Source organism: Eriocheir sinensis, chromosome 37 (assembly GCF_024679095.1).
Source record: "Eriocheir sinensis breed Jianghai 21 chromosome 37, ASM2467909v1, whole genome shotgun sequence".
NCBI classification, from domain to species: domain Eukaryota; kingdom Metazoa; phylum Arthropoda; class Malacostraca; order Decapoda; family Varunidae; genus Eriocheir; species Eriocheir sinensis.
In genome coordinates this window covers 277,965-295,535 of record NC_066545.1, presented here as the reverse complement: position 1 = coordinate 295,535, position 17,571 = coordinate 277,965, and the positions used below count along the sequence as shown (strand labels likewise).

General features: G+C 43.0%; 1 protein-coding gene across 1 annotated transcript in view; it reads left to right on the top strand.

The window, feature by feature from the left end:
- Positions 1-17,571, top strand: part of LOC127008047 (monocarboxylate transporter 12-like) — a 42,658-nt gene that overhangs the window by 3,412 nt on the left and 21,675 nt on the right. The window contains exons 2-4 of the mRNA XM_050879566.1: positions 6,171-6,335; positions 7,190-7,331; positions 8,537-8,677. Coding sequence (XP_050735523.1) covers positions 6,171-6,335; positions 7,190-7,331; positions 8,537-8,677 — 448 coding nt within the window. The remainder of the gene's footprint in view (positions 1-6,170; positions 6,336-7,189; positions 7,332-8,536; positions 8,678-17,571) is intronic.

The following is a 17,571-nucleotide window of genomic DNA, read 5'->3' as shown; positions in this document are numbered from 1 at the left end:
AGGAGGTACGGTAATGAACAGTCAAAGTTGCGAGAACATTCAATCAGACTTAATAAGACTTGCTGACTGGAGCGAAAAATGGCAAATGAGTTTTAACGTAGATAAATGTAAAGTAATGCACATAGGTGAAAAAAATCCTACCTTTAAATATCAGATTCAAGGACATGAGCTCAGCGAAGTAAAACAAGAAAAATATCTTGGTGTCATTATCAGTAACACTCTTAAAATGAGTGATCAATGTTCTGCAGCGAGTAAAAAAGCCAATATGATGTTGGGATTAATCTCAAGAGACTTTGATTATAAATCACCCGAACTTATGAAGAGATTATATTTAGCATCTGTAAGACCACACCTAGAATACGCCGTTCAGTTCTGGTCACCGAACTATATCAGAGATCAAGTTTTGCTATAAAAGATACTGCGATGAGCAACCAAACAAATTCCAGCTCTCCGAAACTTGCCATATGACGAGCGTTTAAAGCGTTTAGGTATGTTTTCCCTAAAAAAGCGAAGGATAAGAGGGGACTTCATTGAAGTGTTCAAAATCCTTAATGGATTCGACAACATTAACCCAGATAGTCTATTTCAGAGAGACACAAACACAAGAACACGCAGCAACGGTATGAAGTTAAAGGGAAATCGATGTAACACATTACTGCGCAGAAGTTTTTTCAATAACAGAGTCGTCGATCACTGGAATAGACTCCCACCGTCAGTAGTTAACGCACAGAGTATCAATAGCTTTAAGTCTTCTTTGGATAAGTACTTCAGGAATATAAGATTATACTGACCCTTTTTCGCATGTTTTCGGACAGATTGCAGCAAGACCTCAGCCTATATTCATATAATTCTCCCCCACAACCTAGATTGCAAGTAGCGAAAGTCAACAATAGAGTAAAGCAACAGTTAATGTCCGCATGGCAGGTGGAGTGAGGTGTGGGTGCAGTAAGGTGACAGGTTACTGGTGCGTGCCTAGTACCGCCGGTAAAACGAGGATCAAGCCTCCACCTGTGCCCCTGAAACTACACCTCACCCATCGTGGGTATTAGTGGGGATTCTGGGGCTGCCCTGTGTAGGCCACTCGTCCTCTTCTAGTCTCCCTGTATTTCTATGTTCTTATTTTCTTATGTAATGAAGTCATTTTCCCCCACAGCTTAGGTTACCAGTAGTGTAAGTTAAGGGTAGTAAGCTCCTCTTATTTATCTCTTAACTGTAAAATTTCCATGGCCCTTTCTTCCTTAAGGGTACATGGTGTTCTCTTCTAACTATTTCCTGCCGGCACGTAGCCGGAGGGAGAGGTGGGTGGGGAGGAGCCTTCATCTTTTCTGTCCTGTCCTACCACACGTAGATTACTAGTAGTAGCGGTAGTAAATAGACACCCTCGCCATAGACCGATAGGTCTTCTGGTGTCTGTTCTTCCTATGTATTCCTATATATCCCTGATATATATATATATATATATATATATATATATATATATATATATATATATATATATATATATATATATATATATATATATATATATATATATATATATATATATATATATATATATATATATATATATATATATATATATATATATATATATATATATATATATATATATATATATATATATATATATATATATATATATATATATATATATATATATATATATATATATATATATATATATATATATATATATATATATATATTGCTAATGATTATTGTCGGTTCCACGAGAGCTGGCGGAGACTTTCTTTCAGGGGTCGACTCGCGGCCTTGGTATCATTGCATGGGTAATGGTACTGCGCGCTCATTGGCCAATTCTTAACTTGTTCTGCTGCGCATAAAATTAACTTTGTTTTCCTACCAAAATCCTTTGTGAGTTGTAAGGTAACAGATTGCACCGATAAAAACTAATGCAATATTTTTTTATTGATAAATATGTACCTTTTGAATAATTATAAATTAACCTGAAACGACATTCATAACAAAACTAAGAAGTCAAAACTGCACGTAAACAGACAATTTCCAGCGACGAATCGATTGTTGAGGCTAGACTTTTTTTACTACTTTTCACTACTACAAAGTGCTAGGCTACAGTCTAATTAACTCATTTATTGTAAGATTTGTTGGTATATTTTTAGTCCTGGATTAGTCATAATGTGTAGTGATGCTACGAAATCATAACGGAAAGATTGGGCTAAGGCAAGAACCTTCTCATTTCTTTCATCGTCCTATCATTATTCCTGAAACATGGTTATAATGTTTGTGGGTAATAAACTAATAAATAGCCATAAGGAAGAGCGGTTATAAGAATAACTATACCAATAGTGATGATTTTAAGAGGTAACAGAGTGTGAGAGATAAAAGGCTATGTCAATGTCATGCAAACTAAATTGCCGCTGCTTAGATCCAGTAAAAAACAGCCAATGAGCGGCGCAGAGACCGTCACTCAAGCAATGATGCCAAGTCCGCGAGTCCACCCCTGAAGGAAAATCTCCGCCAGCTCTCGTGGAACCGACTATATTTGGTCATACGCATAAATCACAGATCACAGCCTTTGTACTCTACTTTTTCGCCTAGTTAAAACTTGAAAGTATAAATTCACACGTTGTACGCCAGAAGGGATTATTATATTTCTATTTATCCAACTTTCCTTAACGAGATACCATCAAATGTCGTGTTATATTGATATTTGCGCTGGGATAATAAGTCACACTCCTAAAAATGATGTTGATCATAAAAATGTAAACGAAATAATTATTTTCAAGTGTTCCCGATGGTTGTACGGCTAAATGTGTCAATGTAAAGTTACCCATCACCTCTGAGGGAAAGAATAATAGATCACAAATAACTTAGCTTGGTCACCGATGTGAGAGAAGAGCAAGGGGAATCAGGGAGCGGGCTTGGTGGTGTGAGGATGAGAGACGGACACTGAGGGTAATGACGATAGTAGGATGGGAGAGGAGACACCAGAAGGAAGAAAGGTGGAGTGCTGATGGCGGTAAAGAAGGGATAATGGTATGGTCGAGAAGATGGTGTGTAAGGGGAAATTGTGTAGGGGAAGGTGAGAAGTTGGATTGGAGAATAAAGGAGGCTGTAACGTGTTGGAGATATTTAAGGAGCTGAAGGTTGTATATAGGGGGGTTAGTGTGAAGGAGGGTGATCAGAAATAATGATAAGGGAAGAGAGAAGGGATAAAATAAGGACAAGGGAGGTACAGGGACGGTATGAAAAGGGGTGATGAGAATGAAGGATAAAAAAGATAAATGAAATGAATGAATAAGAAAATAAATATGAGGAAAAAGAGCGAGTATTGAGAGATGAGGAATGCATAGAGAAGGAATGAGAAGAAAGATGTATTGAAGGGGTCATATTAGGTAGAGATTTAATAGGAAGTGAATAGGTCAGAGGGAAAGGAGGAGGGTAAAGGGGTGAATCAGGTGGAAAGGGGTCATTAGTATGGGGGAAAGAGGGGTTAGTTAAAGGGGTTACTGTGATAAAGGACGGAGGTGGGAGGGGCTGATGGGGTGAGGTAGTGTGGGACCTGTTGTAATTATGATAATAATAATAATAATAATAATAATAATAATAATAATAATAATAATAATAATAATTAACGGTTTATTTAGGGACATAGGCAGCCAACGGCTGAAAATATGCATTAGAATTAATGATGAAAAATAAAAACTAATAGAACAGTAAAAGAGCATGAACATAAAATGCTTTGCAAAATGTAAGATAAAAGGGAAATCATAAAATACAAGAAAAAAAACATATTTAAAGACAAAACTGGGGAAATTATAGTTAAAAAAAGATAAGTGACGAGTAAAACAAGATAAATAGTAAAACAAACATCAATGGTGGTTAATAAGCCTGACTAGAGTGGGGACGGTGCTGTGCTTATAACGGTCGGTGTGGGTTCTCTTGGGAACTAGCTTGCTGGAGGTGCGTAGGGCTCGTTGTGGTGGTGGTGCGATGGGGGGCAGCAGGTCGCGGTGGCAGGGGTTGTTAAACAGTTTGAGACCGAAGTGTGCAAACTTGTGCGGAGAAGGAGAGGGATGTGGATGTGTTAATAGACGCTTTGATGTAATAGAAAGAGGATGAAAAGGGGTGTTGAGGAAGGGATCAAGTGATGAGAGTGTTAACTGATAAGTCTGGCAGCGTAGAGGAAGAAAGATTACCAAGTTCAAAGAGAAATTAAGTGAGCTTGTCTATTTACTTATTCATGCATATGTCCGGTGGCTCACGAATGACAGGTGTGAAGGCCATGGAATTCGTTTTGGTTGAGGGAGTAAATGGAAGACTGGCATTTGGGGTTATTAGGAGTGTTTTGTATACGAGCGTCCATTTTTTTATTATATATATATATATATATATATATATATATATATATATATATATATATATATATATATATATATATATATATATATATATATATATATTTTTTGCTTTGTTTTTATTAACTTTTATTTCTTATTCGTGTTTCATTAGTATTAGTACTAGTAGTAGTAGTAGTGGTACTAGCAGTAGTAGTAGTAGTAGTAGTAGTAGTAGTAGTAGTAGTAATAGTAGTAGTAGTAGTAGTAGTAGTAGTAGTAGTAGTAGTAGTAGTAGTAGTAGTAGTAGTAGTAGTAGAAGCATATTTATATTATAATCTAAGTTTGTTTCGAATATTAGTATGTGGTTTACGTAATATATGGAGTTGATTTCGACTGTTTTGTTATCATTTGTTTTTGTTTAGTTCCTGTTCATACTGTCCAGTTCATGTGCAAAGTTTAAAATGTAACTTAGGTCAATAAACTGTTTGTCCATCTGTCAAACTGGCAGCCAAATGTTTCCCCTTTTTCTCAGTAGTGTTTATTCATTGTCATTTTATCAACGTATTTTATTGTTATTTTCTAACTTTTTTAAATTTTTTTACTCGGTTTTTATTATTTTTTATTCATGTTATTGCCTATTCCCTCCCTTTAATCTGACTAATTAATCTCCGCCTTTGCCTGTCTTTCTTCTATTCTCTTCATGTTTTCACGTTTGTTGTTGAGGGCAAACTGTTCGTTGTTTACTCTTTTACCGCAACCTCAGTCTTTTTCTCTTAATCATAAAATTAATGTGATTAGACTTAGTTTTTCACAGGACTCTTAAAATTTTAAATAGATCAAGCGATGTTCGTGTGTGTGTGTGTGTGTGTGTGTGTGTGTGTGTGTGTGTGTGTGTGTAATAATAATAATAATAATAATAATAATAATAATAATAATAATAATAATAATAATGATAATAATTTTATTTCGGAAATTGCAGCCGTTAGTCTGAAAATGTACATCTATAAAAAAAAGTACAGTATGAAAGGGGGGTGGGGGTTAGTAATTTACATTAACGGAGGGGAAATTGTGATGATGCTTGAGTGGTGAGGAGGTGGAGGAGTGTTGTGTGGTAGAGCGATGAGGCGGGAAGATAATCCTCTTCTGTGTGTGTGTGTGTGTGTGTGTGTGTGTGTGTGTTTGTGTGTGTGTGTGTGTGTGTGTGTGTGTGTTTCGGAATTATTATACTCTGATTATATTTTTACCAGTTAAGGTTTATCCATATTTCATAATAACATATTTTTCTTCTTTTCCATTCCATGCTTGCCTCCTACCTTCTTGTTCCTTCCTGCCTCTCGTCTTCCCCTTCTTTCCCCTCCCTCACTACCCTCCCCAATTCTTCCCCCAAACTCGCTCCACCCCCCACCAAAACACCTTTCCTTTTCACCAACCATACGATTTTCCCGAACCCACACACACACCTGTCCCCCACCCCCCTTTCTGCACATTCCTTACGCTGTTCTTTCCCCTTCCTGCTCCACCCTGCGTCATTCTGCCCCACTCTGCCCCACAATCTTCACCACCTCACTGCCACTCCACCCTGCCTCACCCTGTCGTACCCTGCCAAACGCCCAACGCTACCTGTTCCCTCTATCCCCTAAACCTGCGTCAATTCTTCACCTCACCCTTCTCCACCCTCCCTCACTTTGCTCTGCTCCACGCCCTCCACCACTCTTTCCCTTCATCCTCACCCTGCCCCAATCCACCCTCCCTCACTCTGCCCTGCTCCACACCCTCCACCACTCTCCCTTCGTTCTCTCCCTGCCCCAACCCACTCCCACTCAACCTGCCTCACGACCCCATCTTCAGCTATGGCTTGGTGCTGGGTGTGGGCGTGGGCATGACGCGCGAGGCCGCCAACCTCATGCTAGGCCAGTACTTCAGGCGGCGGAGGGAGTTCGTCGAGATCATCGCCCAGTCCGGCTGCGGTATCGGCGTCACCCTCTTCTCCGTTTTCTTTAAGGAGGCGATAAGGTGAGTGGGTAACTGTCAAGGCGTCTAGAGATACTTAGAGGTGCGAGCTGTTAGTAAAGTTAGAGGCTGAATGGTGGCAACTCCTTTCACTGGAATTACTAGTAGAAAACATACAAGTACGAGCGAATGAGCTTGTAGGCAGCTTCTAGATTAACACTGAGCATCGTTTATCCGAATTATTAGACATGGTCAGCTGTGTAAAGATATAATCAAATATTTACCATGTTATAATTTTTATTAAAGCAATTTTCCGAGTAGATTTTCGCCAACATTTACCAAATGTTCATGATTAAAGAGAGTCAGCAGAAAAAAAAACTCTGAAATGTCTGCACTACTTAAAGTGCATTTCAAAAGAAGTAATATGAAAAAAGTGATCTGCAGTCATACACATCTGAGCTACAACAAAATATAATTAGTATCAGAGCAAAATCATTATTTACTTTAGGCAGTGACATTTCCTGACAGGAAGCGTTATCAAATAATGTTAAACAAAGAATATGGGACCCAAAATATATTTTTAAATTTGATGCATATTAAGACACATATCCGATAAATATTTCTACATCATGTTAAGGCACAACAAATTTCCTGTGTTTTTGAAGAATATGATTTAGCAAGTAATACGCAAAAGGTTCAAGATTTCATGCTAAAATGATTTCTGTTAAGAATGAGTACATGAGAGAATTCCTTGATGGAACTACAAAATGGAAAACTCATACATACCCAATGCACTCATAAATACCAATACCTCCTCCCCATCCCATTCCCTTCATTTTTACTTCTTCAAATAACACTGTATCCACTCACTCTCACGCCTTCACCCCACCCCACATCTAACCCACACCTCTTCACAGGTCAGTTGGGTGGCGGCTGGGGCTGCAGGCCGTGACTGGGGTCGTCTTCTCCAGCTTCTTCCTGGGGATCTTCTATAGGTCAGCCTCCCTTTACCACCCCCAGCGGCGCGCCATACTGCACCTCAAGAACCAAAAGAGGAAGGTAGGGGAGGAGACGGAAAAGGGTGGAGCAGGAGAAAGGCGATTGGGTGGGAAGGACATAATAGATAATAAGATAAGAGAAAATATAAGAAGGGGAGGAAGTAGAAAACACACACACACACACACACACACACACACACACACACACACACACACACACACACACACACACACACACACACACACACACACATAATGTGTGTGAGGTCCTGGCAGTACCCAGAGATCGACGATGATGAGCACTTGCTCATGTCGGGAAGGTACCTGCTGGAGAAAGCGAGTCCAACTCATGACCAGGCCGTGGTGAATTACACACACACACACACACACACACACACACACACACACACACACACACACACACACACACACACACACATTAAAGACACTGAGAAACAGACAGACAGACAAACAGGAAATAAACCACCGTTAGAATGGAAAAAATATAAATCATAATTTATTTTATAGATGGGTGTCATTTAAATGTAAAGAAATGTGTAAAATTTTGCTGTATTGGAGATGAATAGCTAGGTATGGAGATAGATAACTTTTCGGTATATTGATCGTCTGGTTGACATATATTTAAATAGCTTTATAAAATTAATAGTCCGACTATTTTATTTCAACATATTCTCACCTCATCCTCCGTCTTCTGCCTCAACCTTCTTCCCTTCCTCACTCTCTTCCTTCCCTCCCACCCGGATCATCTTCAATATTCCTCCTTCCCTCACTCTCTCTCTCTCTCTCTCTCTCTCTCTCTCTCTCTCTCTCTCTCTCTCTCTCTCTCTCTCTCTCTCTCAACTAAACTCTATTCGCCTTTAATTCTTGCCCTTTTCGTTCCTCCTTCTCTTCCCTTCCACTCTGACCTCATCCTTATCTTTCCCCTCCCTTCTCTCCCCAAATTTTCTCTCCTACCCTCATCTCGCTCCATCCTTACCCGCCCCTCTCATTTCCGTTCACCACTTCCATCTCTACTTTCTCTTTTCTTCTCCACTCCCATTTTCTCTTTTCTCTCCCTTCTTTCTCATCCCATGCCTTTCGCTGCCCCATTTCTCTATCATGCTTCCATCACTCCTTCCCATCTACATTCAACACTCATCATCTTTCTTTCCCTCCATCTTTTCGTGAATACTCCTTGCGTGTTACCCCTACATCCCTCATTTTATCCTCTCCCTCCTAATACTCACTCCCTCCCATCCCCCACAGCAAGTGAAGGACAAGTATAAAGTGGACTCCGAGAAGCCTCCATATTTTGACCTGACTTGCCTCAAGCTCAGATCGGTACAAGTCCTCATCACCACCGCCGCCGTGGCCTCCGTCGGCCTTTACACACCTCTCTTCTACCTCGTGAGTTCACCTTGTTACCTCTTATTACACGTTTGGTACGCCTGCATGTATGTTAAAGCGCCTGGGCAAACTTTGTTACGCTTTGTATTCTTGCATTTACATTACATGATACGCCTTGATGCAACTTTGAGAACATTAATGTTTTTTAACGTCTGAAGACACCGCGACACACCTAAAATACATTGATATACCTGGGCACCTGCTCACACCTTAACACCTGTTTGAGTGTACCGGAAAATGTATGCCACTGAGTGGCGGGAATCGAAGCCAAGAGGCAACTCCTGCGACACTTAACCTAGCGCCCCAGCCCACACTGCGGGCACAAAGGAAAGGTGGATCTCGAAAGGCCCATATAAGGTAAAGATGGGAGCATATTCTACAGCTGCGCGTGGCGGCGGTGCCCATCTCCATCTAGTTGGCACTTTGAGCCTGTGGTGGGAGAGAACCCGTAACCCGACGTTGGGCCAGTGGAACATTCGGGTTACCGTAGGTTGCCTTCCTTAGGTTTCCCCAGGCACCCATTTATCGACCATTCCGAAAGGAAGGATGAACGGCCAGGTGGGCTGCACTTGAGACTACCTAGGCCAGGAATCGAACTAAGGCCCCGCAGATTTGTAGTCAAGGACACTAACCACTGTACTACGGAAGAGCATATAGTGTCTGTATACATCAGGGGATCTCAGTGTTGTAAATATCCAGATTTTTTAGTGTGTTATTGTAGTCTATCTAAAGTTTTGGTGTAGTTTGCTTCTCGGCTTCTCATCAGGTCTTCTTTCGTCTTCATATTTATCTATCTCTAGTTCATAACGCGCGCACACTACATTTGTTTCCCCCCCGCCTCTCTCTCTCTCTCTCTCTCTCTCTCTCTCTCTCCCCCCAAAACAATGTTTTTACTGTATAAGTTCTTGTTGTAGGGCCGCTTTCACAGTCACTTTGTTTGTTCGATCGTTACCAATAGCGGCGATCTCCGCTATAGTATTTCCACATAAAACTGGCCGATGGGGTAGTGGTGGCTGCGGGTTTAGCCTAGCACCGCACCTTACCACTCACTCTCAACACCTCTCGCTTCCTCTGCAGCCGCCACTACCCCATAGGCCAGTTTCACGTGGAAAACTATAACGTCGATCGGCGCCATTGGTAACGATCAAAACAAACAAAACGACTGTGAAAGCGGCCCGTAGTCGTCTCTCTCCTCCTTCCTTATTTTTTCATTGTACGAGTATTTATTTTTTTCCTTCCCTCATCCGTTCATTTCCTCTTCCCTTGCCTATTCTCTCCATCCTACCTACTTTTCTTCCTTTCTCTTTCTCTTATACGGTTCCTTCATTCAGCCGTTCTCTGTTTGAGAAATTATCTGTCCCTGCCCATGTGTATAACAATCAGTCTGATCCATGCTCTAGATTGGATTGGGTGGGGCTTCCAACCCCTACCTGTAAAATCCTACTATCGCCAAATAATAAACAAAATAAAAGGGGCCAGGTTGATGGTCCGGTCATAACAATGACCTAGTTTAGCTGGTGAACATGACCACACCGCGAGTTTTATCAATGCCTTTGCTTCTCTTATCGGAAGCAACGTTGCAAGATTGTCGTACTCTGCCTTTTATGTTTGCCTATTTCTGACCTAAAAACTGCTTTCATCACCCAAATACCTGCCTTCATATATGGTTATCGTTTAAATGATTAATTATTGGTGCTTTTTGGCAACAGTTATGGCCTTATAGGCCACAGACGCGGTGATCGGAATAACTCATCTTGAGAGACTGAAAGACTTGGCGTTTGAGCGTGAGTATTCAGTGACAGACTCACAATGTTAAATGTGGTCATCATCTTTTAGATTTGTGATATACCTTTAAACGTGAAACTCTTCAAGCTGCAGAGGAGTGTATTGAACAACATCCGTAATAGAGGAGAGGTGTTGCCTCGGAGGAGACGCAGGAGAGTATTGAGAAGAATCGCACCACCAGGATTTTTGAGAATCGGGACCAATATGAGACCTGTCACGTAGGATTAAATATCTCCTGAGGAGAGACAAGGAATGTCAGAAATTTCACTGATGACATTGTGGACCATTTCAACGCAATGAGCTCTGACCTGCCAACCGAGCCATAAAGAAGTTCCGCTCTAAACCTCCCTCTTAGGTTAGCGTTATCCGAACAACAGATGATTGCCGAGTGTCAGACATGGATGGGCAGAGGGCTCATTGGGCTGAGTTCTTTCAACAGTTGTACACGCAGTACCTCGAGCATCTGTACATTGCTAGCGAGCAGCTCCCAATTACTGGATTACAAATAGAGAATACTAATTCTCCCATTGACGATAGACCACCCTAACGAGGGCAGAGATAAGCTCCATCAAGGTTGAGGGGTGAAAAAGGCAGTTGATAGTTGTTACCTCAGTGTAGAGCAGCTCAAAGCTAGGGGTGCATGAGGTTTTGACTGCTGTATGTCAATCTGGTACTATTCCTCTCGACTGAGGGGGCTGCTAGTCCCTATCAGGTGAAATACTGGAGCTTCAGGATAGCAATAACTAACGAGATATTACCGTGAGCTCATCATGCCCGGCAAGGAGCTTGATTATTGCTCATGCAAATTCGCAGGCAGCTGCTTTTTGAAGAAAGCATCACTGAAGCACGTCAACAGTACTATCACAACCTCAGAGCTTGCAGAACATACCCATGACTTGATACCCTAATCAATCAATCAATCAGAACACTCATCCACCAAAGTAAGCGTGACTATGAGAAACTCATGGCACGCAAAGCAAAATATAACCCGGAAAAGTTTTCTCAGATAAGAAATTAAAAGAAGGTTAAAAGCAATATCAGTCCCCTGATAGATGAAAACGGCGTGCCAACACAGGGCAGTAGATAATTATATGGTCTACATTCTGAACAAAAATTTATCGTCTGTGTTCCCGGTCAAGAGCCCTACCTCACCGAAGGGAATTATATCCATGAAAACTGGTACAATTGACAAACAAGGTGTGCAAAGGAACCAAGATAGGCTTGCCACAAACAAGCCAACCGGACGCGACAACTTATCACCGAGGTTGCTAAATGAACTCAAGGAGCAAATACTTAAGCCGCTTACCCCAAAGACTGGAAACAAAGGAACGTACGGTATACCCCGCATAAGTCGGACCAATTGGGGGGGAAGGCCAATCCGAGTTATCCAAAAATCCGAGTTACCCGAGGGATTTTTTCTCACATTTTGCACGCCTGACCACTAACAGTTGAAATGGTCTGTGTTACGTAAATATGTACTACATACATGGCGCGCGCACACACATACATACGCGGCGTACACACACTCACACACACACACACACACACACACATGATAGGTAAATACGTACGTAGTATAAACACACACACACACACACACACACACACACACACACAATAAGGGCTACAGAGCGAGAGAAAGCTGAGGGAGACACTGCCACGTGCTTGCTAAGTCAGCTGTGTAAACACTGATCTTGGCGCCGGCAGTGCCGCGGCACATGTGCTCATTTCGCGTCTATAATGGCTCGGACAACCCCTCAAATGACTCGGACGATGTAAAGGCGGACGCACACTATACGATGCGGCCGAAAAGTGGGCGGAGCTAGAGGCCATGAGGCAGTGTGTGTGTGGGTGTAATTTGTGCGGGGAGGCCTCACGACACGGTCCGATGGCCTTCTGCTTATGTATGAAATTCCCTCCGGCGCGGTGCGCCGCCTCACAGTGTGTGCCACCTTGCGGCGGGGCCTTGAGGCGTGAATTATCAGAGTGACGCTGACAGCCGTGGTGTACACATCATCTATGCTCCACGATGTCTGACGTCTGGATAGATAAAGACTTTTGGATCAGTTTTATTGATCTGTACAAGGGCCATCCATGTTTGTGGAACATAAAACATAAAAACACTGCGCCTGCAGCCAGGAACACGTCGCTGAGCGGCTCCATGTTGTTTTCGTCGCTGCGGCGGTGGGGCTCAGAGTGACGGCGGCTGCCCGGCATTCCGTGAGGCCGCCTCATAGTGTGAATGCTCATCCGGCCGACGATGCTCCTGCCCACTTTCCGCCGCCGGACAGGCCGCATCGTATAGTGTGTGTCAGCCTAAAGAGCTATCAGGGGTATTTTAGCCAGTATATAAGCCGAGAGGCTTAAAATTACTCAATCAAAGGGCAAAAAATGCCTACCGGTGCACTCGGGATAGAACGTAAAAAAAAAAAAAAAAAAAAAAAAAACCCTGAAAGTGTCCGACTTATCCGATATCCGGCTTATTCGGGTCCGACTTCTGAGGGCTTTACTGTAATTCCGATCTTCTTAAAGGGAGACAAGAGCGTGGCCTTAAACTACAGGCCCATAAACTTGGGGTCAGTTGTGGGTAAGATCCTCGAGATCATAAGACACATTTTCAAGTTATTAGGTGATACCAATATCATTCCCGATACAGGAAAAAGCGTCCTGTTTAACCAATTCTAATATTAGACTTATACATACAAAGTATATACGAAAATGGAGACAATCAAATCCCCATTGACGTTATATATTTACACTTTCAGAAAGTTTTTGACAAGGTACCACATGAACGACTCCTTAAGACATTACCTCAACGGGATTAGGAAAAATATGAATGAGGATAAGAGATTGGCTTACTGAGCAAATTGTACTCAACGGACAGGCCTCTGAGTGGCTCCCCGTTACAAATGGAGTGTCACTAGGGTCTGTGCTGCAATCCATACTCTTTCTTGGAAGAAATATCCTTTCTAAATCTAGTCAGTGGTCTGGAAAGTGCCAAAAGCCCTTCAACCTGAACAAATGTAAAGTCATGCACTTGGGGTCCAGAAATAGTAACCTTACATGTAACATGCGTGAGGAGCTACTATATGTACACGTTGTAAAGGAGGAAACAGAGCCCGGGGACTATCAACAATGACTTGAAACCTACGAAGCACTTTAAATCCGCCTGCAAAAAGGCTAATATTATGTTCGGTCTCATGGAAGGAGCTTTTTTTTTTTTTTTACATCTTCGCCTGTGGCGCCGGTAGGCTTGTTTTTTTTTTGGAGGGGGCTGATGTATGGCCCACCCCGTTGTGGCGCAGGCCAGTGTTTATAGTGGCGCCATCTTGCATTGGCTCATGCTGCCCTCCCGGAGCTCATCTTTAATCCTAGACTCTAGAGTCCGGGTTGATAGGTAGACTTCTGGACAGCATGTGGATAGTTTTAAGCCACTCGGCGGCGGCTGAAAAATCCCAGCTTGGTGGCACCGGACGGGGATTGAACTCTCGTCGTCCTGAACGCGGCGCCATCACGCTGTCGACTCAGCCACCGCCGGGAGTTACGTTCTTGTATAACTCACGGGTGATACCTCACCAGAAATATGTAATTCAGTTCTGGTCCCTTAATTACAATGACATTAAACTGCTTGAAGAATTACAGCGACGCACTACGAAAATAACACGATGATTGAAAACTCAGCGACTCAGCAACTCGACCTCTTTACATTGAAAAAGAGACGACGGCTTTGGAACTTGATACACGTCTTCAAATAATCGAACTAGTTCTGTATCGTCAATCACTCGTAGCTTTTTGGGCTCCAGTAAACTCGAAAACAAGAAGCAGTGGTCAGACAATTCAAGCAGAGCGATAAAGTACAGACATCAAAGTAAGTAAAGTTGAGAGCATACGCTATAGCTGCGCGGTGCGGCGGTTCACATCTCTGTCCCTTTGGCCCTTTAAGTTTCGAATCCAGGACCGCTGACTCTAACCACTGCACCAAGGAGGCGCTTGTACAAATAACCGGCAGGAGTTATTTCTCGATTAGAGTCAAAGGAACAGCATTCCTGCAGAAGTAGTTAGTACAAAAACGATCAACTCCTTTAACCCTTTCTATACCGGATGTTTGTTTTGTGATACGGGCGTGCCACATCTTGATGCGCCCACAAGGCACCGGGTGCCAACTCGCGCTGGCAAATAACCCAAAACTGATCCTTATGAGCCCTCAGTACCAACATAATCTTACTGTGACACGGGGGTGTCACGTGGGGATCACCCGGTGCCTCGTTAGCGCATCAAGCGGTGACACGCACGTGTCACAAAACAAACATCCGGTAAAGAATGGGTTAAGAATCGCATTGATCGTTTTGTCACTTTGCTGCATCAGGGGTGAACTGACTGTACCCGCGCGTACGTACAAAAATGCCTTAATCTTTTCTGCAGGCTACTCAAGTGGCTTACGAGAAGCCTCATAATGAGCCAACTTGCTTTCTGCAGCCTATTTATCCATGTTTCCCTGTTTCTTCATCTTCTTTCTCCTCTTTCTCCTCCTCCTCCTCCTCCTCCTCCTTCTCCTACTCCTTCCTTCAACCAGCGCCCAGATTTGTTTTGGGAGGACGGACTCCACCTGAACGAGGTTGGTTCGGCGCGGCTTGGAAGGCTCCTGAACGAGGCAGTTGAAAGCTTCTCGAAAAGCTATTAAAAAAACTGCAGGCGAGGGCAAGGCAAAGGCAACCCTTGATCAACCGAACCGTAGCGTCGATGCGGCTTTTTTTTTTTTTTTTTTTTACATTGCGGCCTATTGCGCCGGTAGGCTTCTTCCCGGTGGATCCTGATGGTCGGTCCAAGGCTTCTTTCCTGTGGGTCCTGATAGTCGGCCCAGCCCGTTCTGGCGCAGGCGAGTGTTTATAGTTGCGCCATCTTGCATTGGCTCATGCTGCCCTCCCAGAGCTCATCTTTGATCCTAGAATCTAGAGTCCGGGTTGATAGGTGGTTTTCTGGACAGCATGTGGGTTGTTTTAAGCCACTCGGCGGCGGCTGAAAAATCCCAGCTTGGTGGCACCGGGCGGGGATTGAACTCGCGTCCTCCTGAACACGGAGCCGTTACTCTGACGACTCAGCCACCGCCTCCCCAAGAAACTATGTAACCAACGACGCCTCCGACAAGCTAACTCATACAACACGACGCGGCCAAACCAGGAGTCACATTTCCATTTTGTACACAAATGCACGCAATCTATTACCCAAAAAGGACGAAATTAGGGCGTATATTGCAACTGAGAAACCAGATATGGTAGCCATCACAGAGACTTGGGCCAACTCTGCACATCTAGTATCTGAACTGTCATTTCCCGGGTACGAAAGCTTCCAAAAAAATCGAATGCACAAGAAAGGAGGAGGAGTAATTTGCTACGTAAAAAGTACTTTCCCTGCCATAAAAATAAACAAACAGGACGCAGAGAACTACGACTCCGTCCATGTGGAAATAACTGCGAATAATAAGAAACTAACACTTGCGACCGTATACAGGCCTCCAAAACAACAGGCAGCAGACTACACTGCCCTGTACGAAGAGCTTCACTCTTAACACAAAGTAAAGAAGCAATAAAAATTGGGGACTTTAATTGCGCTAACATTGACTGGGGACAAGTGACTGGAGATCAAGAGGGCAACAGGCTTGTAGAAATGGTGGAGGATTCGTTCCTCACTCAAGCTGTAACTCAACCAACAAGAGAAAATCTGCTGGATCTGGTATTAGTAAGCGACCCCGACCTCATTCGCGACTGTGAAGTTGGTGAAAAAGTAATGGTTGCGATCACCACTTAATCCGTTTCAATGTCAACATAAGTCACAAACTCGTAGACAATCCGTCAGTGATACCAGACTACAAAAAAACAGATTTCAACCTAGCCCGTGAGCTGCTTCCCATTGCGACCTGGGACCAACTTCACCTAACCGACAATACAATCGACAACGTGCGGAAGAACTTCAAAGATAAGCTTTTGGGAGTAGAAAAAGCTACAGTGCCTACGAAACCCAGGCAAGTAAATGGTGCCGTATATCCACCATGGATGACCAGAGAAATAAAAAAGGCGATAACTTAAAAAAAAGGAATTATAACCTAATGAAAGAGAATGACCCAGCCGAAGCCCGTACACAGTACCAAAACAGCCTCAGAGCTTGTCGCACCCTTATTCGGAGTAGTAAACGCAACTATGAAAAACAAATAGCGCGTGACATCAAGACAAACTAAAAAAAGATCTTCACATGCATCAGATCGAAAAAGAAAGTAAAATCCAATATTGGTCCCCTGACAGACGAGACTGGATCTGTAACTCAGGACAGTAAACAGATGGCCAGAATCCTCAACAGTAGCTTCGCATCCGTATTCACAGTCGAGGACATCGAAACCATGCCCGAGAACTCTGACCCGCCGAGGGAAATCACGCCCCTGAAAATTGACTCAATGTGCGACCAAGAAGTGAAAAAGTATTTGGATAAACTCGACACGAACAAGTCAACAGGACCTGACGGTTTGTCCCCGCGGTTATTAAAAGAGCTTAAACAACAATTACTTCAGCCACTCACTAACATATTCAACCAGTCTGTTCAATTGAACAAGGTCCCGGAAGACTGGAAGATGGCAAACGTACCACTGATTTTCAAAAAAGGAGACAATAGCGTTGCATTAAACTACAGGCCCATAAGTTTGACATCAGTGGCAGGAAAAATACTCGAAAAGACTATTAAGACAAATTTGTTAAGTTTCTAGAAGACAATAATGTAATCTCCGACACCCAGCATGGGTTCAGAAACAAGCGCTCCTGTCTAACGAATTTATTAGACTTCTTCCAAGGTATTTAATTATAAGAACTGGGATGCAGACATCCCCAGTGATGTTATATACCTGGACTTTCAGAAAGCCTTCGACAAGGTACCGCACAAGCGACTCGCGTGGATAAGAGATTGGCTCACCGACAGAAAACAACGAGTACTACTCAACGGACAGCCTTCCGATTCGCTTCCAGTCACTAGTGGAGTGCCTCAAGGGTCAGTGCTGGGACCCATTCTCTTCATCATATATATGAACGACCTCGAATCAGGACAGAAATCCACAATATCGAAATTTG